This window comes from Balaenoptera borealis (genome assembly GCF_965194805.1).
Source record: "Balaenoptera borealis genome assembly, chromosome: 5".
In the NCBI taxonomy this organism is placed as follows: domain Eukaryota; kingdom Metazoa; phylum Chordata; class Mammalia; order Artiodactyla; family Balaenopteridae; genus Balaenoptera; species Balaenoptera borealis.
The window spans coordinates 2,082,731-2,109,572 of NC_138862.1; the positions used below are offsets into that span (position 1 = coordinate 2,082,731).

Below are 26,842 nucleotides of genomic sequence, written 5' to 3' on the forward strand. Positions count from 1 at the left end.
AGGCAGGGGGGAGGGGTAGTCCCCCACAAAGGCACGGGCTGTGCTCTGAGAGGCAGCTGGAGGGGGGGACTCAGGAAGCTGCTGGCCTAGGGGAAGGAGAGTTTCTCAGAGAACACAGCTGTGCCCCTGTGATTCAAAATGTCCCAAATGCACTGCCCCGTGGGCTCTCAGCAGATCCAGGGCCGGTCCCCCTCACCTGATCCCAGAAAAGGACACTGTGATTTGGCTAAAATGCAGCCTGGGAGGGCTGCTGGGCCCAGACCCAGGGACTCCGACAGGCAGGGCCTCTGTGCGGGGTCTGCCTGCCATGGGGGGTGGCGGTGGGACTCGCCCAGGCTGTGAGGCTGTGCTCCTGGGAGGGCCGGGCGGCTTAAACAACAGAACCCCACTCCCTCTCCGTCTGGAGGGCCAGAGTCCAAGATGAAGTTGTCGGCAGGGCTGCTTCCCTGACCTTTCCGTGTCCCGTCCAGCTTCTGGTGGCTGCAGGTGGCCCCTGGTGCAGCCCACAGCCCTCAGTCTCTGGCGCTCTGCTTCCCTTACAAGGACGCCAGTCACTGCATTGAGGGCCACCCGACCCAGGGTGACCCCATCTTCACTAGTGACATCGGCAGAGACCCTGTTTCCAAGTGAGGTTCCGGGATGTGGGTTTGGGGACCCTGTGCGACTCACTACAGCTCCCAAGAGGAGGAGAGAGAAAGATGGAGAGATGGGGAAGGGACATGAGGAGGGTTAGGAAACAGCAGAGACGGAGGGCAGGGGGGGCGAGAGGGAGGGTGGGGACCTGGGCACCGGCCTGCAGCCGGCTGAGGTCCAGACCCGAAGGCATGGCCCAGCGGCCGCTGCGCCTTTGCCCCGTGTGACAGCCGCGCATGGTTACAGCCCTCTTCATGCCTCCACTGCAAGGGGTACCCACCACAAGCTGGGCCCGGCGGGCGAACCCCAGCCCTCGCCCCCGAGCGGGCCGGGTCCTGCCCCTGCCCCTGCAGGAGCGTCCTCGTGGGGCATCACAGCGGGGACCACGATTCCCTTTGCACAGGCACTGGCCCTGGCACCCCAGGTCGTCCTCACCATGATCCCCACTCCTGGCCAGTCTCCTGCAGTCGGCACCGAGCCCACAAGGGTGGCTAAGGAGACTGACACAGCCTAGGGAGGGGCAGGCCCGCACCTTGCTCTGGGCCTTCCTTGGGACCTGTGCCCCCGGCCAGCTGGGTCGGGGCCCTTCAGGTGGGTGGGCAGCCCCCCAGGACGTGCACTTGGACGTGGCCCTGCTGCAAAGGATGCTGGGAAACAGAGTCTTTGATCTCAGGAGGCCGCAGGGGTCAGGCCACCAGGCTGAGGCTGGAGGAAGCTGAGGGTGAGGACAGGCAGGGCGGGGGGGGGGGGGGGTCCTTCTAAGTGGCTGACCCTGGAGGAGTGACAGGGAAGATGCAGCCGTGGCCAAGGCGGCTGACGAGGGACCATGAGAGTGACGGGGCTCAGGCTCGGGAGGACCTCGGTCCAGCAAATCCTCTTTAACCCCAAATGCCAGGCACTGTGTCCTCAGTGGCTCCCACCCCTCCCACCTCGGCCAGGGCCAGGGTCACTGCAGACCCCCTGCCCTACAAGGCCCGGTGCCTGTGGCGGCCAGCCTCTACCCGGACCCAGACAGAAATGTCACCATCGGGATTCCACTCCAGACTCCAAAATCAAGAGGCTTCGGAGCCACTCTTTAGTTTTTTAGGGGAAAAAGTTACTTTAAAAAAAAAAAGAAAAAAACAAACCACTTCCTAAATAACAGGGGTGAGATATGAATTGCAGAGCCTGGATTCTGACCAAGTTTTCACTTAATTGTGAGCGAAGCACAGCACGGGAGGAGACGGCAGCACGCCAGCATCCCAGAGAGCAGACCCCGCCGCGCAGAGCACGCTCGGGTCTGCTGTGTCCGGACCTGGAAGACGCAGCAATTCCTGCCCTGAAAGTGGTGTCCTCTCCGGGAGGGACCCCCGGCCTCAGCAACAGCTTGAGGGCTGCTCCTGTGGGGACTCGGTCAGGCAGCGTGACACACAAGACGGGGGGCGGCTGCAGCCAGAGCATAGGAAGGCACGGGTCCCTGACGTCTGAGCCCGCCCGGGAGCCTCGCACCTGAGTCGCCAGGGACTTTCCACCTCTGCCCCCAACCGCTGGACACGTCGGGGCTGTGTGCACAGAAGCGTGTAGCACCTGAGACATCTTCCGTTTATACCCACGTCTGCGATCGTAACCTTGGAACCTTCTACTTTTGTTAAGTGATTGGGCTCTCTGATCATCTTCCAATGAAACTTCCAAATCTGAAAAAGAAACTCACTTCCTGGGTGTCTAAGCAGACCCCTTTGGGAAGGAAAAGTGTTCACGTCAGTGTGTGGATTTAGTGTGTCCTTTTTCGGGGGCCAGGTGGGAACGGGTAGGTGAAGGGGGGAAGGGGGAAGAGCTGGCCAGGGTCAGGGGATGTTGATGGGAGAACCTGCACTTTGTGCTTTGGAGGACCGCAAAATCTCCCCAACTTGGGAGGGATTATTTATAAACCATTACTTAATGATGGGATAAACCTGGGACTCCCTCACCCTCTATAATAAAATAAAGCATCAAGCAGAAAGTAGTGGTAACAGGGCTTCCCTGGTGGCGCAGTGGTTGAGAGTCCGCCTGCCAGTGCAGGGGACACGGGTTCGGGCCCTGGTCTGGGAAGATCCCACATGCCGTGGAGCAAGTAAGCCCGTGCGCCACAACTACTGAGCCTGCGTTCTGGAGCCCACGAGCCACAACTACTGAGCCCGCATGTCACAGCTACTGAGGTCCGCCCGCCTAGAGCCCGTGCTCTGCAATAAGTGAGGCCGCTGCGATGAGAAGCCTGTGCACCGCAACCAAGAGTGACCTCCGCTGGCCGCAACTAGAGAAAGCCCACGCACAGCAACGAGGACCCAACACCGCCAAAAATAAAAAATATATTTTTTTTAAAAAGTAGTGGTAACGTATTGTGACAAAGGGCTCTGAAAAAAGCTGTTAACTACAAGGTCCCAGGTCTGGGAAAGGCTCCTGGCTGTAGATGAGAGGCCCACAGTTCGGGGTGGGGCATCCCACGGCCAGAGGGAAACCTCATACTCAGAGGGAGACCCCACAGCCAGAGGGGGACCTGCCATGTACTGAAGAAGGCATGATCCTGCATTGTTTTTCATTGGGAAGAGTCATGACACAGAATCAGACTTAGTGACTTTGACTTTAGCAAGACGTTCCTGGAAGGACTTTGTGGAGGGGACTGCTGGCTGGCGTCCTGGCCCTGGCAGTGGATTTGGTGCCGTCCTTCTTGGGGAGAGTGGCCCTGTCCACGGGGCGAGTGGGTGCCATGTGGGCATCTGCTCCAGGCAGGGTCTGGGCTTCGGGGTTGACAGATGGTGGGTCACTGGGGCAGGTCTGCACCAGGCTGTAACCATCGTGCACACCTGCCTGGGCCCGAGGCGTCCCTGACAATCGCCGGCCCACAGGCTGGGAGAATCTCAATAAAGCTCAGCCCGGGTAGAGGCAAAGCAACAGACTTGGTTGAAATTACTTCCCAAACTTCCTGTCTGCCTTTAGCACCTAAAAAAGGAAGTGACACTTTCGTAGTCAAGAAGCCAAGTCAGAAAGGACCCTCTTATATGTGCAGCGCTCCCAAAGCTAGCCTGGCACTCCTCCCAGAACCGGGAGAATGGCGGGCAGTCCCTGGTTCCCAGAAGGTGTGAGGGCAGCTCTGCGGCCACAGCGAGGGGCCTGGGTCTGGGATGGGCCAGCCGGGCCCCTCCACCGGGGGCAGTGCTGCACTCTGCCCACCCGCCCACCCAGGACTCTGTGAGGACCAATGAGAAAGAGCTTGTGATGCTCAGGAAAGTGACAGGATGCTGTTAGGATGTTAGGTCTGCGTTTACGATTATACGGTCCTCCTCCTCCAGGGAGACGGGGTGGGGGGCTGCAGTCTCTTGGGGGGCAACACTGTCAGATACTGGGGGGACGGGGAGAGCGGGAGCCTGTCTGCCCCAGTGTCCAGCTGTCCTCAGGTTGGGCTGTGACAGCTCCACCCTGGGGGAGGGACCACCAGGCCCGGCCACCGAGGCAGACCCTCTGGTCAGAGCTGGGGCAGCCTTTCTGCCAGGTGGGCTCAACGCCACACACGCAGCTCAGCGCTGCCCGCATCCGGTGCCCAGATCTGCCAGTTCCAGCTCTAAGCCGTCCGGCTCCCCCTTGGCCTCGCTCCAGGGCCTTCCCAGGGAGGCTGCAAGGTGTCTGATGAGAAGGTGGCCATGAGGTTGGGGGAAGGGCGGCTCGTCCCTCCCAGACCTCCGCTGAAGTCCTTCAGAGGAAGTGGGTCTGGCCCAAGGACAGTCCGTCGGGATGTGCAGCCTGGACGCTCCAGGGTCCATCCCTCAGGCCACAGGGTCCCTGGAGCCCTGGGCTTGTCAGCAGGTGCAGATCACCGATTACCTGCAGATGTACATCCCTAGGCAGGTAGGTCAGGGAGGCAAATGCAGGCATGAAGCAGACACGGAGGTTAAGGTGTAGATGGGAAACCACAGTGGATGGAAAGGTGTGATTAGGTACGTACACAAACTAGTTTTAAATTGTTTGTATCAAATTCCAAAATGCCTGCAATTTTTTTCTGAAACAATTCCAGGCTAGCTGGACCCCACTAGACTCTCAGGCTGACCTCCTGGTTTCACCCCGTAAAGAAGAGATCAGGCTCCTTTGTTCAGACAAGAACACCTAGGGGGGACCTCGAATCACAGGACCGTGCCTGGCTCTTCCCTCCCCTCTGGGTTCAGCCAGTGGGCGTGGGGGCAGGAGAGCAGAAGGGCGGCCATCTCCCCCAGCTCCCTCGCAAGGGGTCAGGCTGTGCCCCGGTCCAGGCCTCCAGCAGGGTGGTGGCCACTCTGCAGGTGCTCACCCAGAGGGCAGAGCCCGTCACGCTCTGTCGCCTGTGTGCATGGCCCCCAGCCTTGTCTCTTCCTAAAGCCACACCGTGACTAGCGAGCATTTGCATGGCACGGAAGTCACAGCTTCCTAATAACATTGTCATGCAAGTGGGACACGCATGATTGCTGCTTCCCGGGGGAGGCCGAGCGTGACCCACCGCCCATCACAGTGCTGAAGCCAGAAATCTTCCGATGCCATAGTCTAGCCTCTTCCTGCTGTGCCCAAGACGCCCCTGCTGCACCATCTGGGCTGCCGGGTGTCCCCCAGTGGGTTAGATTTCGGGTACACACCCCAGGTCCCGTTAAGGCTGCCTGGGAGCTTTCAGCAAAGTTGCAAACCGGGCCAGTTACACCGGAAGGCCTGGGCTGGGCCGCAGGCTAAGAATCGCTGCTGCCGATGCCCCAGGAAACCTGGCTCCCGGGACTGGGCAACGCAGCTAACCATGGCTCCCGCCTCCTAATTTTACCGAAAGAAGACAAGGCCCGGGGGGCTTGCGAGCAAGCCAGTGACTGAGCTGGCCCGAGAACAGGGCCGCCCCCGGCCGAGACAAGCAAGGCACCCAGGGCACAAAAAGTCCAAGGTGGGCTCACCCACGGACCCGAGGCTGCGCTCTTGAACCTGCGTGTGCCTTCCTCCTGCAGCTGGGCTCTCTGGGCACCACAGACCCCAGGCGGTGGGAAACAGCCTTAAACATTCAGTAAGTTTGCAGCCGGTTGTGATAGGGCTGGTAGCTTGCAAATAACTGCAGGGAGAAGCCAGGCACACACACGCGGGCTGGCGTAGGGCAGGCTCCCGGGTCTCTGATGCCCACTCTTAGCTCAGGACCCTCCCCCAAATTAGTTATCTGGATCCTTGCATTTCCTGTCCTATTGTCCTACCCGGTGAAGTGCTGTTCTGTCCCCCAAAATCCCCAGTACAAACTGGCCGAGGGCACTTTCCCTAAACAACGCCCCTCTGCATGGGGCCCATCATTTATTTGCCAAATCCAGGAAGAGATTGTCGGTGTCCTTTCTTTTTTAAAGACTGTTGAGTGCCTGCAGACCTTCGCTCACAGCCTCTCCCCTGGGAAGTCCCCAGAGATGGCATTCTTTGCTCAAGAAACGGTCCTCAGCTCCTGGACATCGTTTCTGTGACTTGATTTGCAGCAGCTCCTTTCGATTAAGGGAATTTCCATCTGTTGGTTAAAAACACTTTTTTAACGGCCTCTATTTTTAACACTGAGGTTTCTCAGCCTAGGCCCCCTGTTTGTCTGGTGAGGCTCACGCTCCCAGATATTTCTCTTCTCGTGCAGCTGGTCCCCTGCAGCGCTCTGGGACAGGCGCCAGTTCTGTTCATTTACTCATCCATCCATCCAGGGTCCCTCATTCAGCCCCACCCCAACCCCCAGGAGGGGACGTGCTCACGGAGAGCCGTGTAGGGGGCAGGAACCGTTCCAGGCATCAGGTCATAGGTGAGCCGCACGGAAGTCAGGTAAACATGACGACACGGAGAGATCAGAGCTCTAGAGGGAATAAAAGAGGAGACGGGGTTGAGGGGCCATGTCTTAAGAGTTCTACAGGAGTTTCTTTCTTTTTATTTTATTTTATTTTATTTATTTATTTTTATTTTTGGCTGCGTTGGGTCCTCATTGCTGCGCACGGGCTTTCTCTAGTTGTGGCTGGTGGGAGGAGGGAGTTCTGAGGATTTCCCAGGCTGGTCAGGAGCTTGGGGAACATTCTTCCAGAATCTGCTTCCAGGTGATGACTCATGATGTGCTCTGACACAGCTGATACCCCTGTGCTTCAGCCAGAGAAAGGCCTGGAAATGACCTGTCAGTGCCCTTGGCTTTCAGAGGTCCCAGTGGCCACGTCAGGTGTCCACGTGCAAGTGTTGGGGTCCTCTTCTGTGGTTCTGACCCCCAGGGACCATCTCTGAGGCTTTGACACCCCTGGGGCTCTGCTCTGTGGTCCTAAACCCCCCAGGGCCCATCTCTGTGGTCCTGACCACCCCCCCCCAGGGCTCTGCTCTGTGGTCCTGACCCCCCAGGGCCCTGCTCTGTGGTGACGGAACAAGCCAGACATTTATCTTCTGACCTGGAGGTACGTGAGAAAGCAAGGTTTAGAATAAGGAGCCCAGAATAACCCCGTAAGAACAGCCCTGCCTGTGGGCCCAGGGAGACTTGCACCTGTGCGAGCAGACGGGCATGGGAGGGACATGCGGGAGAACACCTGCATGGGGACATCGTCCAGATTAACCTCCCGAGGCTGGGCCTTCACCCCCTCCTCCCTGGTCAGCTTCACACACCTTCCAGCCACACAGCTGTGTCAGGGGCCCCCGTCCCAGACCTGCAGGGCTCCGTGCCCCCTGCTCCCTGCACGCCCCCCTCCAGGGGCTCAGGCCGTCCCTGGCCGCCAAGAGACCCTGTTCTCACCCACCACGGGCTTCCCCCCAGAGCGTCCCTCCCCTGTCCGGCCTCTGCTCCCCTCCTGTGCCCACCAGCTCCGAGGCCCCATGTCCCTGTGGAGTTTTCCCCGCAGCTCCAGTGGGGACTGATGTGACAGGAGCCCAGCTCCTCAACAGGAGGCAGAAAGGCCATGTGGGCCCCGTGGGTCCCCAGGCCTGGCCCCGGGGACACAGAGCCATCAGTCCCCCAGCCATGGGGCTCTGATGCGCCGGGCTGACACCTTCGCCCTCTGTGGTCCACTCGGAGGCCGTGCACCCCAGGAAGGAGGGCGGGAGGCCCCCCAGAGGGGCCGGGAGCAACGTCTCCAGGGGAGGGAGAAGGAGGCGGACGCAGACGGCGGGCCCACGGTGCAGGGCTGGAAAGAGAGAAAAGTGGGCTCGCGGGTGTGCTGCAGGGGCCGGTCACGGACGGGGCGTGGCCACTGCACAGACAGGGCAGCGGACGCAAGACAAACCCTGTCTGAGGAAGTCAGCGCATCTCTAGTCCAGAGCAGGGCCCCCACGCAGCACCCTGGACGTTTGGGGTCACGTCGCTCTGTCCCGGGCCCTGCGGCTGCTGAGCGGCACCCTGGCACGACCCACCGCCTGGCAGTGACAACCCAAAATGCCTCCAGACGTTGCAGGTCAAAGTCACGCCAGGTGAGAACTCTGGTGTCCACCGAGCCGCATCCCCAGACAACGACCGTGTCTGAGCCGCCTGCCCCCGGGGTCCGAGTCAGTGGTCCGGCCGCCGGTGGGGGTAATGCTGGCCGCACGCTACGCAGAGCAGACGCACCCGCCTCCCTGACCCCAAGCCGGCGCTGGGGACAGACACGCCGGTGAACGAGCCGGTGAAAGAAGAACGAAAGAGAGGCCAGAGGAGATGCTATGTCACCCCAGCCCTGGCCCCCCTGCCCTGGAGGTGAGGTCACCGTCCCACTTTGGAAAACCCCTCCAGAAAAGTCGAGGGCAAGAGCAGGTGTGCGTTTATGCTCGGGAGGAACCAGAGACAAGGGTGACGCACCAACGCTTGGGCGGCCACCTGCAGCGGGGTGAGAGGACCCCTCTCTGCACAGATGGAGGGCTCCGAGCCCAGCTGGTCCCCTTGCGCCCGGGGCGCCTTGCTGGGCTGCTGAGTCTCTGGGCCAGCAGCTGGGGAGTGAGTGGGGTGGGCCCAGGACAGAGACAGCCTCGGGAGAGGGCAGAGGTCACCACAGTGTCCCCGTTGCCCACAGAGCCATCCTGAGCCCAGCCTCCACCGACGCCCGCTAGGGTTACTATTACTGCCTTTGTTGTCATCTTTCCCTTACTGATTTCAACAGCCTGGGCTGTAGAGCTGGCATTTGGGTGGGGGAACATGGAAGGAGGGAAGGGGAGGAAGCAGGGCTGCGAGGGGCGGTGTGCTGGTGGAAGTGGCTGGAGACGGCCGCTACCTGCTCGGCCTGGGCTGAGCCGGGGCAGCGGCCTGCGGTTCGCGGCCCGGGGCCCCAGCTGTGACGTCCCCGCACTGCCAGCGAGGGGGTCCCGGGGACACAGAGCCTCCAGGTTCTGGCGGGGACGCAGACCTGCCCTCGGCCCTCAGCGTGGCCCTGGGCCGGGGGGCCTGGTGCAGCCCGAGGAGCCTCAACGCCAACCTCACCCGCCAGGCCGCCTCGTTAGGAAGCCAGCCGGTCCCGCCAAGCTGGCACCCGACGCCCGTCCCAGCCGTTTCCTGAGGCTCCTGTGTGTGTCTCCTCCTCAAGGCCCCACAGCCAGGGCCTCACCAGACCCCAGCAGACCTGCTTGGGGGTCATTTTCTTCTGGTTCCAAAGCTGATGTGCCTTGTGGGGTTAAAGCCACTTTGACTTAGTTTTTTATTTTCCTCAATCACGAGTAAACGATGGGGCAGGTGCTCAGATCAGCAGCCAAGAGACTCGTTTCACATCCAGAAGCTTCTATTTTGCCATCCCTATATCATTCGTGTAAAAGATAATCTTCAAAAAGAGGCAAAATCGTGACTCTCAAGCAGGTTCAAAATGAATGCACGTTAAAGATTTTATTTAACTCAGTTTAGCGAAGGAACTGGTAAGGTGGTCCAGCCAGTTCAAAGGAGAGTGAAAAAGCATCAATTTACAGGGAGAAAAGGAATGGACGGAGCCACGGATGGGGTGGAGGGAAGTCGACTGGCTCCGAGTTCATCTGCATGCCGACTGGTCTCTGGGGCACAGACTGACAGCTTAAAACAGCAGAGATTTGCTCTCTCACAGTTCCCGAGGCCAGAGTCCTATCAAGGTGTCACAGGTTGATTCCTTCTGGAGGCTCTGGGGGGATCCTTCCTTGCCTCTTCCAGCGTCTGACGGTTACCAGTAATCCCTGGTGTTCCCGGTCCTGTAAATACAGTGCTGCAGTCGCCGCCTCCATCTTCCCATGGCTTCTCCCTCTGTGTTCACGTGCCTCAAATCTCCTTTTCCTTTCTCTCGCGAAGACCTCAGTAATGGCATTTAGGGTCCACCCTAAACCAGGATGATCTGATGCCAAGATCCTTACCTGATTACATCTGCAAAGACTATGCCCAAATCAGGTCACGTGCGTGGGTACCAGGGTTTAGGGCGTGAACATATCTCTTTGGGGGCACCATGCAACCCACTGTCTATAAATAAGACTTACCTGTATTGCTATCAGTTATCTAATGTTTACAGAGGCAATAAGAGACTAGACTCAGAAACCCCAGAAGAAGTCATTGCCCCTCGTCTCTGAATCTCTGTTGCTTTTCCAAATTTCCTTACACTTGGTCCTCAGAAATCATTTCTAGGCTCCCAGAATGACAGACGTGTTTTTTATGCCCTTTGGTCATCAGGGGCTGCAGGCACGGGACCTGGGGGACCTGGTAGGCTGTGGTGTGAACAGGGGGTCTGAGGGTCCGAGGGACCCACCTTGAAAACCCAAACCACCACCACGCAACCCCGACCTTCTGCCCTCTCCTCCTCCCCTTCCTGCAGTTCCTTCAGCTGGCCGAGGGCACGCCTGCCTCAGGGCCTTTGCACTTGCTGCTTCCTCTCCTAAGGGGTCGGCAGGCACACGCCGCTCACTTCAGTTGTTTCTGCTCAGAGAGACCCACTCTCCCCTGGCACCACACTCATGGCCGCTCTGCTCTGCACTTGCCTCAGGCCCGAGCTCCGGGGCTCTGTCCTCTCCACCCCGTGTCCCCAGCGCCCAGGACAGTGCCTGTCCCGTAGCCGTCACCGTCAACACCTGTGGAAGGATGAGGGGCCACCCTCGCTCTGGGCCTGGGAGGGGAAGTGGCTCCCTCCTCACCTCCCCCTCCCCCATCCCGGGGGGGTCATCTCAGTTGCAGACCCGCCCGGCCGCAGGCCCCGTGGGGACCAGCCCACTCCCCCTGGTGAGCAGACGACTGCCCTGCGCTCCCTCTGCAGCATCTCTGAGGCTGCTCCCCGCTGGCCTGGGGACCAGGAAGCAGACAGGACGAAGTCCCAGTCCCCCCGGGGCCTGGGTGGAGAGTGGAGAGGTTGGGAGGAGGAGGGGACGGACAGCCCAGCAGGGACACACAGGACGCAGCCCCTGGCTGGCGGGTGGGCGGGGGCAGCAGGTGTATTTCCAGCCCAAGGGGTGAGGCCACCACAGGTGGAGGAGGAGGTGAGAGGGGACCCGCCCTCACTTAGAGGTGGGGGGGAGGGTCAGCCAGGATCAGCGTAGGGCAGCGCCGGCCGAGAGGGCGACCCTTCCTCACCCTGCTCAGCATGTATTTATGCACAGCCTGCCCAGCTGCCCCGGGAGAGGGGCCTGCTTGGGCGTTTCTCAGCTGTGGACACATCCCAAAAGCATCTGCTCTTTCTTCTTCCTTGACATCCTAGAGTTTTGAAAATCCTCAGTGGTTTTGGCCTCCTGTGCCGTGGGGAGAAGGTTTGGCCAAAGTGTTAAGGGGACCCAGGGCACAGCCCCAAGGGACAGGAGACGCTCGGTGGATGCCGGCACGACACCCCCGCCCCCCACCAGGGATCTTCACTCCCAGACCCCTGCTTTGCCAGGCTCCCAAGGTGGGCTGGGCAGGGGTGGCAGGGGGCAACAGTCCTGGCCTGGGTGGCTGTCTCAGGAGCAAAATGAACCCCTGACACAGTCTGCCTGCATTCAGGAATTTAGAGGGCCCCCAGCACCAGGTCAGTACCTCCCCCTGGATCCTTATTGTCTCATTCTTGGAGACAGCAGACAACCAAGGGTCATCTGGTGACATAAAAGAGAGACCAAGACACAGAGGAAAATAAAGATGCTGAGGGAAACAGGTAAGTCAAGGAAGGAGGAGAACTTACCAAAGTCGAGCACCCAGCTGCTAACGTCCTCAGAGAAGACGTTGCCTCCATAAACCAGGACTGAGTGCAAGAAAAAGCTTCCCGGAAACTAAAATAAAAGCACTACTGAAAATTCAAGGGGTTGGAGATAAAGATGAAGTCTCTCTGAAAGCAGCAAAAGAAGACAGGAAATAAGAAAGAAAGGACAGAAGACAGTGAGGATCCATCGAAGAGGTCAGATGCACAAGACCCGAAACTCTGGCCAGGGAAGCCAGAGAAAAATGGGTGAGGAGGCTGCCAAAGATGCAACAGAAGAGACTTTCTCCAGCTGAAGGGATGTGAGTTTCCAGGCTGCAAGGATCCACTTGAGCGTCCAAAAAAATGAATGATAACAATAATAAACCCCCCATCAGATGCACCATCGTGAATTTCAGAATATCAAGGGGGAAAAGGAGATCCTGAAAGATTTCTGAGAAACAGAGTACACGTCACCCACAGAGAGCGAGGATGGACTGCCTGCAGCTCGAGAGGCTGGAAGGCAGCAGGGCAGTTCCTCTGGATGCTGGCAGGAGTTATTTTTGCTGAGAATTCATTCACTGACCAAACTATCCATCAAGCGTGAGAGTGGATAGGGCTGTTTTTAGGCATGTAAACACCCAGAAAATGTACTGCCCACACACCCTTCCGTAGGACACTCCTTGAGGACACACTTCAGCAAAATGAGGAGATAAATCAAGAAAGGAAAAGACATGGGTCCCTAAAACAGTCTCTCCAACTCATGGGGACAGTGTCGGGAAATCCAGGAAAATCCTTTCAGCAGGTCTGGAGAGCAGCCCGTCCAGCGTGGAGCAGGAGGGTGGGGGCTCTGGAAGGAAATCCCAGGGGAGTGTGATAGGACACGTGAGGTTATGGGTTGAGTTGTGTCCCCCAGAAAGATATGTGTAAGTCCTAATCCCTGGTACCTGTGACTGCGACTTTATTTGGAAATTAGGGTCTTTGCAGATATAATCAAATTAAGGTGAGGTGATACAGGGTCGGAGTGGGCCCTAATCCAATATGCCTGGTGTCCTTATAAGAAGAGGAGAGACAGACACAGAGAGAATGCCGTGGGACCACTAAGGCAGAGATTGAGGTGATATGGCTTCAAGCCAAGGAACTCCAAGGATTGTCAGCGACTGTCAGAAGCTGCAAGAGACAAGGAAGGATCCTCCCCCAGAGGCTTTGCAGAGAGAGCATGGCCCTGCCGACCCCTTGATTTTGGACTTCTGGCCTCCTTAACTGTGAAAGAATAAATTTCTGTTGTGTTAAGGCACCCAGTTTGTGTACTTTGTTTCAGCAGCCACAGGAAACTAACACACCTGACATGATGGAGAGTTGGAAATAAATGAGGATATGATTAAAACAGTGTAAGGAAAAAAACAAAGGCATGTAGAAAGGCCAGGAAAAACATAGAGCAGTATCAGAAAAGAAGTGTAATCATAGTATACCACTGGCCTTTGCTATAAGCACTATTTTCAATCAAAATAACACAAACATTATTTATTGATTAAAAATCATGACATTGAGAGGATAAGGAGGAGAAATTAGGGTGCAGAAGGGCTAAAATATAATCATTCACAGCAAGAAGCCAACAAATCAGTCTAAAAATTGTAAGCCAAGAAGTAGCAGTATGGACCTGGGTTTCCCTCTCTGCTGTGACAACCCCTTCCCCACTGGCCTCCCCTCCCCATCCTACTGACTGGCAGAATGGGCTATGCCATGGCTGACCCTCTGGGGTCCCTAGAGTCAAAGAGTCATACCATGAAAAAAAATGACATTGACTATCTCAGGCCACAAATAAGGCGTTACTTCTCCAATGAATTGATCAGGAGCATGCGGCAAAGTTTTATTTCTATTTGGCCAGGTTCCATAAAAGCTTGTACATGGATTCTTCTTGACAGAGATATTTTAGAGAAAAGAAAAAAGATGGTTGGCTGATTGCTGTTAGACTAAGTTTTAAATAAATATATACGTAAAAGCATCCCACAAAGCTCAGGGTCCTTCGGTTCCCGGGCAGACCAATGATTCGGGTGGAGTAAATCTAACTTCTCAGAGAGGGGTCTCCAGCCCATCAAAATCACTCGGAAACATGCTCAAGCATTTTGTCAGGAGTGCCAGTCTCTCCCTAGAAGGGATCCAAAGGACATCACACAAAATAACACTCTGCCCCAGACCTGGTCTGGGAACATCTTCTTTCTCAACAGTCTATGTGGGATTTTAACATTTGTTTTAGAAACCAACATAGATTAATTTTATTTTCTTGTAAGAAGCAGCAGGAATGGTAACAATTAAACCCAGTCTTACCACAAAGAACAGCATTCCAAAGGAATTTCACATTCCAAAAAAAAAAAAAAACAACAAAGTAGTACTTTTGTTTACTCTGTTCCATCTCATAAACAGCCTCAGCCCTTGGTGCTGATCAAATCACTCCCAGCTGTGAGTGGGACGCTGGCCCGTCCTGAGGAGCCCCTCGATGATGGGGGTCCTGCGAAGTTTAGAGAGAATGACAGTGTGACAGATCTGGGTGCCTCTTCGAGGTGTCGACCCCAATGGTTCAGACGCAGGGTGCAAAGCAGCCTGCATCGTGCTGGTTTCATTTTAGGGGCTCCCCAAACCCCAGTGGTGTGAGGGCAGACGGGAGGGAAAGTGGGGCTGGTCCCCCTTCAAACTCTCCCACCCCCACTGGGCCTCAGTTTGTTCCTGGAGTGACCAGGCTTCCACAGCAGAAGCCAGCTGGAGCCTGTTTTCCCTGGACACTTGGAAGCCAGCTGCCGGGGTCTGGATAGATGTGTTGTGTTGCGGCTGCCAGCAAGAACACAGTGCTGAAACTTCCCTAATAACGCAACTAAGATGAAAGTCATCTGACTCTTTTAAGTGGCAAAATAAACATCAGTGTCAAGGTTCTGGACCGAGGCCACTCCATTTGTTAAGATGTACTTGCAGCTGTTTATTATTATTAAACAATTATGTCTCATTTTTAATTTGGTTTTTCTTAAATGCAGTCTTGTTATGCCAGTTTCTGTAACCACTACACAAATGTCTTCAATCATGCTGCTTAAAAATGTTTTATGGGTATTTTGATAACAAGAGTATATTAGTTTCCTAATAAATTACCGCCACTGAGTGGCTTAAGACAACACGAATTTACTATCTTGCAGATACAGAGGTCAGGGGTCAACCTCAGTGGGCTGGATCGATGTGTGGAGGCTGCATTCCTTGGGGGGGGGGCGGGGAGGGCACAAGGTAGGGTCATTTCCTGCCTTTTCCAGCTCCCGGAGGCGCCTGCCTGTCCTTGGCTTGTGGCTTCCTTCTCCATCTTGAAAGATGCAGCATCACGTTTTCTGCCCTCTCTGGTCTGTTTCCATCATCACTTCTCTCTCTGACCTTTCCGCCTCCTGATAAGGATAATCTCCCGTCTCAAGAACCTTAATTTAATCCCATCTGCGAAGCCCCTTTTTACTCTGCTAGGTGACATAGTCACAGGTTCCGGAGATTAAGATGTGAACGCCTCTGGGGGACCACGATTCAGGGCACCTCAACTAGATTTTGTGCAAGTTTGCAGCAAAGCTTTCCAGTTAAATAGGGAAGTATTTGACAGTGAAAAAAATACAAAGAACAGCAGAGATGACCCTCAGAGAAGAGCTAGACGTGGTCATCTCAGTGGGCCAGCCCCAGAGGGGGAGGGGTGGGAACAGAGAGTGTCTTGTACATTCCAGATTTGTTTGTTTGTTTTACTAAGTGCAGTTATTGTAAAATAATATTTCTTCAATTACAAAAAAGAATGAATGCTATGTCCCCCTTTTCCCAGGACGCTGGCAGTCGGAGGAGATGCGCCTACATGCGATGCACTGAGATACATGTGACCGCGCAGTGGAGGAGCTGGTACCCAGGGCCAGGTGAACCCCAGGGGACGAGGGGCCAGGACAGAGGGGGCTCTCTAGGCTGGTGGCCTTCAAACTGGGGGCACAGAAGTGCCGAACTCTTTCCCGGGGACACAAGGAGGGGACCAGGTGCCGGAGCTTCAACATCCCTGTGTTCCCTTCTGGAGTCAGCTCACAGGGGGCCCTGCCCCGGCCTCCCTGGTGGCCTGCACACGTCCCCAGGGGTTCTGGGGTGACCCCGAGTGAGGGGGCAGGAGGGGAGGCGATGCTCTGGGCCCCCCAACTGTGGTCAGGGAGCCAGCCCCTGGGGGACCCCAACACTGACTCTCCAAGTTCAGAGGCGCCCACCTTCTCGGCTGATCTCAACACCCCTCCGAGGGTGTGACACGGGGGGAGGAAAAGCACCCAGACACCGACGGTTCAGGCAAGGCTCTGACCTGTGAGTGGGTGGGACAGCTTCCTGCATGGCCGTGTCTTCACGCCACCCTGGGCAGAAGTAGCGTTTCCTTGTCCGGAAGAAGCAAGCTGCTTCCCAGCCGGGTCCCCACCCGCAGGATGTGACACCTGCCCCCTCGTCTGCTGAAAACACGGGAAAGCTGACCTCTGGGCTGATGGGGTCAGTCATGCTACCTGATTCACACCGGATCCTTGTTTGATAACTGAGGAGCATGGAGTCCAGTTCACCCCCGGCACACACACACGGGCACGCACACGCACGCTCCTTCACGGGCTCACACGCGAGCTCTCACACACACACCCCCCTCACCAGGAGCACCATGCCTGGGGCAGCCCCCCGCTTCACAAAGAGCCCACCCTTTAGCCACGCATGACATTGCGTTGCTGAAACACGGTGACAGGACAAAGCATGTTGACTCTCCGTGTTCACGATTCATTGAGGAAGTTAATTCCGAGTGACCCTCATCTTGGCCCATACAACACACGCTGGCACTCAGTTAAAAGAATGACCTCGGAGGTATTGTCTCAGTGTTGGTTTCTACAATATGTCAGATGCTACCACTTAAACTTAGGAGGAGAAATTTTAGTTGTTAGAGACTGAATTTCCCCATGGACCATGGCCAGACAACATAAAAGATGAAAGTCTGACCCACAACCTGCAGCCACCTGCCCGGGTGGCCAAACCGCCATCTCCAGGACCAGCTGGGACGGGCCTGTGAGTCACAGCGGCTCAAGGCCAGACGGCGGTCATCTGCGAGTCCGGGAAGCCGGATAACAACCAGTAAAAATCAGCTGAGAACGGATAAGACTTGACCTGTGACCGCCAGCTTCCCTAATTTCTCTCCCTGCTTCCAACTCAGGACCAACGGGAGGGAGCAGATGTGCTCCGGGACAGCCAGGCAGCTCCTGGACACCCCCTGCCCCCCAGGCCCTCGGCGTCCCTAGGCTCCCCGACTCCCCCTTCCCAGCACCAGGCCTCCCCCTCCGCTGCCTGCCCGCGAGTCCCTGCCCAGCACCCTGAATAAAGAGCCTTTGACTTGGATGGTCTTTGTCTGTTTCCTCAGCTGTTAACTTAAAAAATGTACTGGGGGCCACAGAATTTCTCAAGACTCCTTTAGGGGCCTGTGAAGGACACTGGTCTGGGGAAGGGGGGGAGGGGCAGTGCCGGTTGGGGAGGGGTCTGGAGGCCGCCTGAGACCACGTCGGTGGGGGCATGGGGGGGGCAGCACTGGAGACCCAGGGGCAGGTGAGCGGCAGCCCCGTGCACAGCCGGGTCAGCCTCAGCACCCAAATGTCACCCCATGGGCCATCGGGGACCGAGGGGCTCACAGAAGGTGAGAGGTGGGTGCCTGCAGAAGAGCGTGCTAGCTGCAGGTGGGGCCCAAGTGGACCTGCAGACACAGGAGGCGGCCACCTGCTGGGGCGGGGTGGGGGTTGCGCCTCACTCTGCCCCACCCCCCCAGGCTCATCCTACGGCCAAGGCAGGCCTCCCGTCCCCGGGGAAGCGGGTGCCTGTGGTTTAACTCCAGGCAAGTTTGCATCTTACCTGGTCAGAGTCCAGTCCAGTTTGTCGGCTCCACGCAGCCCCTGGGGGTCCCAGGCTCCTCCCCTCTCATGGCTCTGCCCTCCTCGCACCCAGACTGGACTAGGAGGAGTTGGGGGCTCAGGCGGGGGAGGGCTTTAAGGCCAGGCCTGGGGGGGACACGTCACTTCTGCCTGGATGCCACCAGCTTGCACTCAGACCCACACCTGACCGTGTGGGAGGCGGGGGCATGGGTCAGCCCTGTTCCCAGAAGGAGGAGGACCAGCCTCGTACTCATGAAGGCCATCAGGGTCACAGGCGAGACAGAGAACACTTCTCCATCTCCAGCCCTGCCCCTTGGAACTCCCTGCTGGCCAGGATCAGATGATATGTCATCCCCAGAACCACCTCTCGTGTGTTTTCACTGGTCACTTGAGTTTGGATTCTGGGTCCTCCCTGCTCACCACCCCCTGCCATGTCACTAAGTACTGTGTCCTCCTCATTTATTTCATGGCCTCTGTCATGTGACACGTTGGTATCCTCTCTCAAAATAAATTTGGCATCTCAAATTCTACTGTTAGCTATTCTTTCCTTTGGGTTGTTGTAGTTGTCAGCGTTTGCTGCAGTAACAAACAGCCCCAGCAGCTCAGAGGCTTACGTTACATTATGTGAGGACTGAGTCCACTCTAGCAGAGGGCTTGGCTGGCTCCAAGTGACTGCTTGTTCCAGGATCTCCTGGGACCTCTGTTTTCACCGTGGACGAGAGAGCAAGAGGGGAAGAACTGAACACGTGGACTATTCTGGCTCAGACATGCCTACATCCACTGGCCAAAGCAAGTCGTGTGGTCAAGCTCAATGCCTGTGGGGTCAGGGAGACACTGACCACTGTGGGCGAGCAGTGCACTGGCCACACTCCCCCATCCATCTTCCTTCAAGCCACATCCATGTCTCCCACAGCAGCGGGTAGATTAGGGTGCTGGTCACTCCTCCCTGCCCACTCCCCAGCAGAAAAGCATAAATGGGATGCTTGGAAACGGGCCAGGGAGCAGGACGGAACAGGAAGGGGCAGGGCAGGGGAGGCGAGGCCCCGAGCCAGGACAGCCAACAGCTTCTGTCATCACCGACCTGGTCAGTCTCTCCCAGAGGGACCCTGAGAAGAGCTGCCTCCCAAGGTGGTCAGGTCCTCAGGTCCAGATGTGCCTGGGGTGGGACGTTCTCCTGCAGGCCCAAGGGGCCCCTAAGACATCAATCCCGGGTGCTGGGGGCCTGGGGTGGGGAGGGAGGCCAAGAATCAGTCCGGGGCTGCTCGCAGGTCCATCTGGGGTGGCGCCCTTCCTCTTGGGTTTCCTGGGACTCTGTGGGGACAGAAAAGAAAGACTCCCTGCTGCTTCGGGAACTCTGAGCGGAAGGCCTTGCTAGACACCAAGCCTGGCGACCCCTGGGCACTGGCTTGTGACGTCTGAGCTTGTGCATCTGGGGAGACCCGTGGGAGCCACAGCCACGCCTGCAGCTGCTGGACGGTTCCGAGACGGAAGCTGGGTGGGCGGAGGGCAGTGCGCCAGGAAGCCCCATCCAGGCAGCGGGGGCAGAACCTGGGTTTTCTGAGGCTGCGAGAAAGCACCTGTCACCTTCCTAGGTGTGGCCCTATGTCTGGTCGCCACCACATGCTGTGGGATTGAACTGAACAGGGGCAGAAGAGGACCGCACCTGGAGGGACCCGGCTGCAGATGTACAGCTGGGCCTGCCCCGTGGCCCGAGAAGTGAGTCCACACGGCCCCCCTGCGTGGAGCAGGCCACCTGTCCAGCTGTGTTGCCAAGCCCCTGCGACACAGAGGAGGGACACAAGCCCCTCCCATGGGGGAGGAGGGGGACCCCTTGCCCCAGGGAAGTCCAGTCCCCAGGCCTGACCCCCAAGAGGGCACCCATCTTGGTTGGAACCCTTGAGCTGTGGAACCAGAGCTGGGACACCTGCGTACGCGGGAGCCCAGAGAAGGTGCCATGGTCTCTTGGCCATGAGGCTGGTGTGAGACGGGCCTGGTAAGGGTGAGGGTGAGGACGCAGAGGCCCTGCCACTTCCCTCTCTGCTTCCATGTTCTTCCTCTAAAAAATGAGCATACGACAGGTGCCCCGGGGCATCAGTGTGGTGTCACCATGGTGCCATGCACGCAGGGTCAGAGCACAGCCAGCCGGGGTCGCTGCCCCACTGCAGCCACCCGCCCGGACGACCTGGGGTCCCCCTCCCAGGCCCGCTCACAGCCGCCTGGTGCCCGGGGCCCCTGCTCCGCATCCATTCATGTGACGTCACAGCAGTGGATGAGGGAGATGCCTTTTCAGCCCTGTGTCCAGGGAGGGAGGGGCTTCTTCCTCTGCACAGGCTCCCTCCCTGGCCCCTCCCCGGTCCCCAGCGCACAGAAGGTGCCGCCTCCCCAGAGACCCCAGATAGCGCCCGAGCCCAGAGCACACAGGCCCAGAGATGCGAACCGTGCATCATGCAGCCGTTCCGGGTGACAAACGAGACCAAGAATGACCTGCCGTCAAGGGCAAGACCAGTGACCAGACCGGGCAGCCCAGCAGGGACCAGCCCAGGCCTATGGCCAAGCGAGGAGGGGAGGGCCAGCAGGTCCAGGAGACTGGCTGGTGTGTCTCGTGGTGAAGGGAGCCCAAGTCCTTGCAGAGGAAGAGGAACGAGAAACATCATTCAGCAGCCACTGCTGGGCTCTCCGGCTCATCCAACCTCGGCCGTCGCACCTGGCCAGTGAGCTGCGTGCGGCTCTCAGCCTTTCTCAGCATCCCACTTCCCTTGCCTGTCTGCTGCTGGCTTGGGAGGAGGCCAGGCGGGAGGGGGACGCGGGGCAGCCTCAGGATAGCGGGGACCGGGGGTACTACAGTGTGAACGAGCCAGAACCCATGCCCTCATCCAGCCTTTCCACTGTCAGTGAGCAAGCAAGGAACTGGTACAGTGGCAGGACGTTGTCAGATTTCCATCCGTATGTGGATTTTTATTGTTTTTAGCTGAGACTCATCAAGTGGTTTAGGATGTCTAGGACTGTCTCTGTGTTTACTTGCAAATCCAAGCCAAGATTAAACAAATGGTCTTAATCAAACATTCACTCTGTCCCAGGCCCACAATGTGACAGAAGCACAGATGGAGGCAAGCAAAACTAGAACGCAGGAAAATCTCCAGTGAAAAAGCACAGTTAACTCTTCCTGAAGAAGCCCACCAACATATTCACGAGCAAAAGAATGAGGCTGGGCCCTCACCTCACGCATGGCACATACAAAACTTTTCTCAAACCAGACCAAAGACCTAAATGTAGGACTAAAACTGTAAAACTCTTAAATGAAAACAGAGGAAAGGCTTCATGACATTGGATTGGGCAATGGTTTCTTGGATCTGACACCAGAAGCACAAACCAACAAAAGAAAAAAACTAGAGAAATTAGATTACATCAAAACTTAAAACTCTTGTGCATCAAAGGACACGATCAACAGAGTGAAAAGGCAAACCACAGAATGAGAGAAATATTTACAAATCATGTATCTGATAAGGGGTTAATATACAAAATAGACAAAGAACTTCTAAAACATCAACAAAAAAAACCAAAGAACGCCGATTTAAAAATGGGCAAAGGACTTGAATAGGAATTTCTCCAAAGAAGATATAAAAATTGACACTAAGCACATGAAAAGATGCTCAGTATCACAAATCACTGGGGAAATGCAAATCAAAACCACACAAGAGGGCTTCCCTGGTGGCGCAGTGGTTGAGAGTCCGTCTGCCAATGCAGGGGACATGGGTTCGAGCCCTGGTCTGGGAAGATCCCACATGCCGCGGAGCAGCTGGGCCCGTGAGCCACAACTACTGAGCCTGCGTGTCTGGAGCCTGTGCTCCGCAACAAGAGAGGCCATGATAGTGAGAGGCCCGCGCACTGCGATGAAGAGTGGCCCCCACTTGCCGCAACTGGAGAAAGCCCTCGCACAGAAACGAAGACCCAACACAGCCAAAAATAAAAATAAATAAATAAATAAATAAATAAAAATTTAAATAAAAAAAAAAAAGGAAGGACAGTCTGACACCTGCTACCACATGGATGAACCTTGAGGACATCATGCTCAGTGACATAAGCCAGACAGAAAAGGACAAGTCGTGTATGATCCACTTACTTGAGGTCCCTGGAGGAGCCAAATTCACGGAGCCAGAGCAGTGGTTGCCAGGGGCTGGGGTACGGGCATTGCTTAACAGGCGTAGAGTTTCAGTTTTGCAACATGAAAAAGTCCTGGAGATGGACAACAATGATGGTTACACAACAAAGTGAATGTACTTAATGCCACTGAACTGTTCATTCAAAATGGTTAAAATGGTAAATTTCATGTTGTATACATTCTACCACAATTTAAAAAAATAAAGAGGCTAAACTTAACTACATATATATTTTATAATAGAATGTTAAGCTTTACAGAGCAAGTTCTTTATAGACGTATCAAAGTTAGCATTAAGCTATAATGTAGCGAAACAACAAAAAAATTTAATAGAAATAATGCACTATATCAATGTTCTTGTATTAGTTCTCTTTAAAATTAAGTTTAGGAATGACCTATTATTTCTATTAGAGTTGTGATTTTAAGCTGAGAGATGTTAAATAATTTAAGTGTGTAAAACAGTATTAGAATGTGTATGTTAACTTAATTTGTTATAAGCCTAATTTATTACATAAATAAGAGTAATTTAAGTGTTTGAGAGGTTTGGTGTGTTTGTGGTGTAAATGCTTCTTGTCAGGTATTTGAAATGCTTAAAAAGAAAAAAGAATATATTAAATTATAATAGAACTTAAGACATTAAAGGGAATTTAACCTTTATAAAAAGCTGATGAATAACAATCAGTGTTTAAAGGACATGAACTGTGCATTAGGAAGGCTGGAAATTACCCAAGCTTGCTGGCCCTGAACTTGATTAACCAGTTTTCAAATAATAAGATAATATCTGGTGAAGACTATTCCAAAGTGGTGGGGTAGGAATGGCATTTGCTGATTAAGACGGCAATGCTAAAGATAACGCCCTTCTCACCTGTCCCTAAAAATGTCTGTTATTGTACTGCCCTGAAAACACACCCCATTGTTTTCTTCCAAAGTGAGAGTGTCCTATCAGTAAGCACAGCCATGTGACAACCTGACATAATCCAAAGGGAGACCTCGGACCCAAGCTGGACCCTTGGCCCCTGCCCGGCCCCTGCCCAGAGTCGTGGTAGAGGGGTGGGCAGGGAGGCAGGGCTGGGCAGAAGAGGGCGTCAAGCCCATCCCCATGAAAATATGGAGGAAATGGTTGCTCTTCTAGCAAAACAGAAATTACCAAAATCAATCCTAGAAGAACTGGGACATTTATAAAGTCCAACTTCCACAGAAGAAATTAGAAAGGTGACTAAAGATCTATCTTTGGAAAAATTCCAGTCCTGAATTTCAAATTCAACTAAATTTTACTTACTTTTAAAATAGATATTTAAAACGTGTGTAAACTTTTCTAGGCCACAGAAAAAAGATGGAAAGCCTCCTTTAATTTATGAAAACATAACTTTCATAAAGATAGCATGTGAAAATGATGCTATTTCACTTATGTATATTGATGCAAGCATTCTAGATCAAATAGTTGCCAAAAGACTCTACCAATGTATTTAAACATTGTGCCAAAGTATCCAATCATCATACACAATCACCAAGAAGGGTTTATGTTCGCAGTGCAAGGACGGTTCAGAAGCAGGACAACTGTCATCATTAAGAAGAAAAATTAGTGAAGGAAGAAGATGCAGAGAACCCAGGCTAAGCATCAGAGAACAAAAGCCCCCTGGGAGGCCTGAGGGAATACAGAGGGTGTCTGTGGCCTGAGCCAGGGGTGAACGAGGTGGGTGAGTGACAGGAGCACAGGACCTCCACCAAGGGCCTTACCAGGGGTCTCAGTGAAGGCACGGAAGGTGAAAAATCAGTCCTGTGTCCAGATGGGCTGGGAAACTTCTGGGAGATGGAGAACATCGTGTCGCTGGAGGGACCGAAGTATAGGAGAAGGGTTTGCTCTTGGTTGTGACAGTTTGACTGCAGGTCACGGAATGCAGCTCAGTCTTGCAGATGCAGACAGGGCATACGTGAGAAGGGTGACTGGGGTGTCCCAGCCCTGGCCGGAAGCAGCAGATGCCCAACACGTGGACTCTGGTCTCAGCCCTCCTCTCTGCTCCTTTCTGGGGCAGGACACCCCCTCCCATCGCCCTCTCGTGCTCTAGTCCGCAGGGTGAGAACTTGGGCCACCCCCAATCTGAGAACGTTTCACCCTCAGTCTAGGCATCGTGGGTGGGCGGCTGTAGCCGCAGCTCCACGTTCCTGAGGAAGGGGTCTGATGGGCCTCTGGGCCCCGTGCCCACCGTGGTCAGAGGTCAGGGCCAGGCTGTCCATGGACAGGAGTTTAGGCAGAGGACGGGCAGGTCAGAGACCACCTCTCTCCCCCGTACCCGCATCCTCTCCTGGCCCCTCCGAGGAGGCCAGCAAACGGCTTGCCAGGCAAGCTGGGCTAAGAGCACATCAGCCAAGGTTATGCTGGGGCCTCAAAGAAGATGGAGTGGTTTGCGTCTTTATTTGGTGGTCACGATACTAGTAAAAATAAGCAAAACAGCTTTTTTAACCTTCCCGCTCGGCCGCTGGAGGGGCACCATAACTGCCTCTAAGTTGCAGATGGGGAAATCAAGGCAGGGAATGGTTAGAGAGCTCGCCCACGGCCAGACAACTAGCCACCCAGGTGACCAGGCTCCTCTTCGGGCTCCTGACCCCTCACCTGCCTGCTTGTGTGACAGGTGAGGACAGCACAGTGCATCTGGGGAGAAGCCCCCCTGTCCCTGGGCCCAGGCTCACTGACACACCTTCACCTGTGCAACTGTGTGAGCCGGGCTCTCCTGGGCCCATGGGGCATGGAGGAGGGGGTGGGGGTGCTGGGTCCCGGAGCTGGGTGTGCAAGGGCTTGTGTCTACAGGCTGCCCCCCGCTCCTAAGTCTCCAGGTCCCAAAGTTCTGGGACAAGTGTCTGTACACGGGAGCAAACTTGTGCCAGTAGTTTAGGGACACTTGGGGGCCCACTGACAGCAACAAGGGCCCTGCTCCTGTTCCACCCAGGCTCACCTGGTTGGGTGGAAATCTCCCCAAAGTGCAGACAGACCACAGGGCCTGTGGAGCTAGGGTGCCCCGTGCACACCATTGACTGAAGCCCAGGCGTGGCGGGCCTGTGAGCGGAGGCCTCACACAGGGCCTCCTGGACGCTGGTGCCAGCTGATTGTTTCAAAGGAAGATGACAGGAACTGAGGGAGAGGCGTCCGGGACCTCAGCGCCCCTGGCGTGGCGGCTGAGCTATGAGGGCAGCCAGGGCCCGGGCAGGGGACCTCAGCACCTTGGGTACAGGTGGCAGAGCTGGAAGCTCACGGCAGGGCCGAGCAGCAAAGTGCTTCCCCGACCGGTGACAGCGCCTGTCAGAGCTGGGTCTGTGCCTGTTGGGCCGGAAGTCTGGGCACGAGCTCCCTGATGGAGCAGGGCTCAGGCGGGACAGAGGAGTTTCTGGCCCAAGTGGAGGGTGGAGGGTGGACCCAATCTGCAGTGGACCCGGCCCACACTGGGCTTCAGTCCACAGGACAGAGAACCATGGAATTTCCCAGGGTCCCTCCTCCACCCCGTCCCCGGAGCAGCTGCAAACACCGCCCACGAAGTGACAGCAGGAACCAGGAACGTAGCCACCAAATGCAAACGGAGGAGAGTCAGGAAGACCCGCTCTCCCTGTGTCGGGGGAAACACCAGCCTCTGTGAGATTCTGATTGTCCAGGAAGCAGTAAAAAGAAAAATAAAACCAGCACGGAACCATTCATTATTCTGTTTCATAAACCCAGGAAAACACAGCACCTACTCATGAAAAAAAATTCCGAAGGAAGAATAATACATCCGGGCTGTTATTTTCAGTCAATAAAATTTAAGAAATCCTTTAATGTAGGAAATAAGGGCTGAGATGCAGATGAAATAGACTGAAATTGAGCGCAAGTTGGTGGATAGACAGATGTCCACTGAGAAGAGAGCAGACGAACTAGGGAAACAGTGTGGAGTAAAGACACAGTCATGAGTTGAAAGGACATTTGAAGACAAAAGCTAGACACTCGCCAGGTACAGAATTGCTCTTCCAGAGGAAGAAACATGAACAAAAAGAACAGAGACAGTAATCAAAGATACAGTAGAAGAAATTTTCTTGAACTGAAGACCAATCTCAATCCATTCAACAGAAAGTCTCACTGGGTACCAAGAAAAATTAATGACAGTCTGGTGAAAATCTCAAGTATAAAACATCAGGCAATGGGCTTCCCTGGTGGCGCAGTGGTTGAGAATCTGCCTGCCAATGCAGGGGACACGGGTTCGAGCCCTGGTCTGGGAAGATCCCACATGCCGTGGAGCAACTAGGCCCGTGAGCCACAACTACTGAGCCTGCACGTCTGGAGCCTGTGCTCCGCAACAAGAGAGGCTGCGATAGTGAAGAGGCCCGCGCACCGCGATGAAGAGTGGCCCCCACTTGCCGCAACTGGAGAAAGCCCTCGCACAGAAACGAAGACCCAACACAGCCAAAAATAAATAAATTAATAAATTAATTAATTAATTAAAAAAAAAAAGAGTTCATGGTTAAAGCAGGAGATAGTTTAAAAAAAAAAAAAACATCAGGCAAGCACACACAAAGAAACTCAGAGTGGCCCAAGAGAGTTCTGCACAAATACCAGGAGACAACAGAGGATGGCCACGGCGCCATGGCTGCAAGCCCCAACTTCTGTACCCAGCCAGGTCACCGTGGGGTGACCTTCTGCACGTGAGCAGGCAACAGAAAAAAAGGTTCTCAGGCACCAGGGGCTCAGAAATTGTGCTAAGAACATTCCCTTCCTGAAAAAACAACTCAAAAAATTACCCAGGCAAACAAGAGGTGACTCAAAATAAAGACCCACAAACAGGTCAGGGCAAGCAGGAAATGGTGAATGGGGGAATCAAGGTGATTGAAGCTAGAGTGAAGTTCAAGTAGAATTTGTGAATAAAATCCAAAAATTACAAAAGAACTATTGCTAAAGCTAAAACCTTCACCTTTGAAGGAACGATGGCTCTTGGGGGTCTCACTTCCTAGCAGACAGGCATAATCTGGTAGGTAGAACCTGGGAGTGGTGGGGATGCTGTCATGGTCACAGCTAGCACCAGAGTCTCAGGGTCCCCTGCCCACCCCAGGGCCCTTTGACACAGGTC

The 26,842-nt window shown here is 55.2% G+C and overlaps 1 protein-coding gene and 1 long non-coding RNA gene across 2 annotated transcripts in view; one reads left to right on the plus strand and one right to left on the minus strand.

The window, feature by feature from the left end:
- The window catches only part of ICOSLG (inducible T cell costimulator ligand), a 29,105-nt gene extending 13,082 nt beyond the window's left edge, over positions 1-16,023 (plus strand). Inside the window, exon 6 of the mRNA XM_082395126.1 lies at positions 15,508-16,023. Coding sequence (XP_082251252.1) covers positions 15,508-15,551 — 44 coding nt within the window. The 3' untranslated portion in view covers positions 15,552-16,023. The remainder of the gene's footprint in view (positions 1-15,507) is intronic.
- On the minus strand, positions 4,167-24,780 carry LOC309630206. Its single transcript, XR_014245532.1, has 6 exons — positions 21,723-24,780; positions 16,018-18,913; positions 14,960-15,094; positions 11,682-14,184; positions 6,360-6,457; positions 4,167-6,130 (listed from the first exon to the last, which is right to left on the minus strand). It is a non-coding gene; the product is annotated as an uncharacterized lncRNA (long non-coding RNA).
- Positions 24,781-26,842: the final 2,062 nt, after the last annotated feature.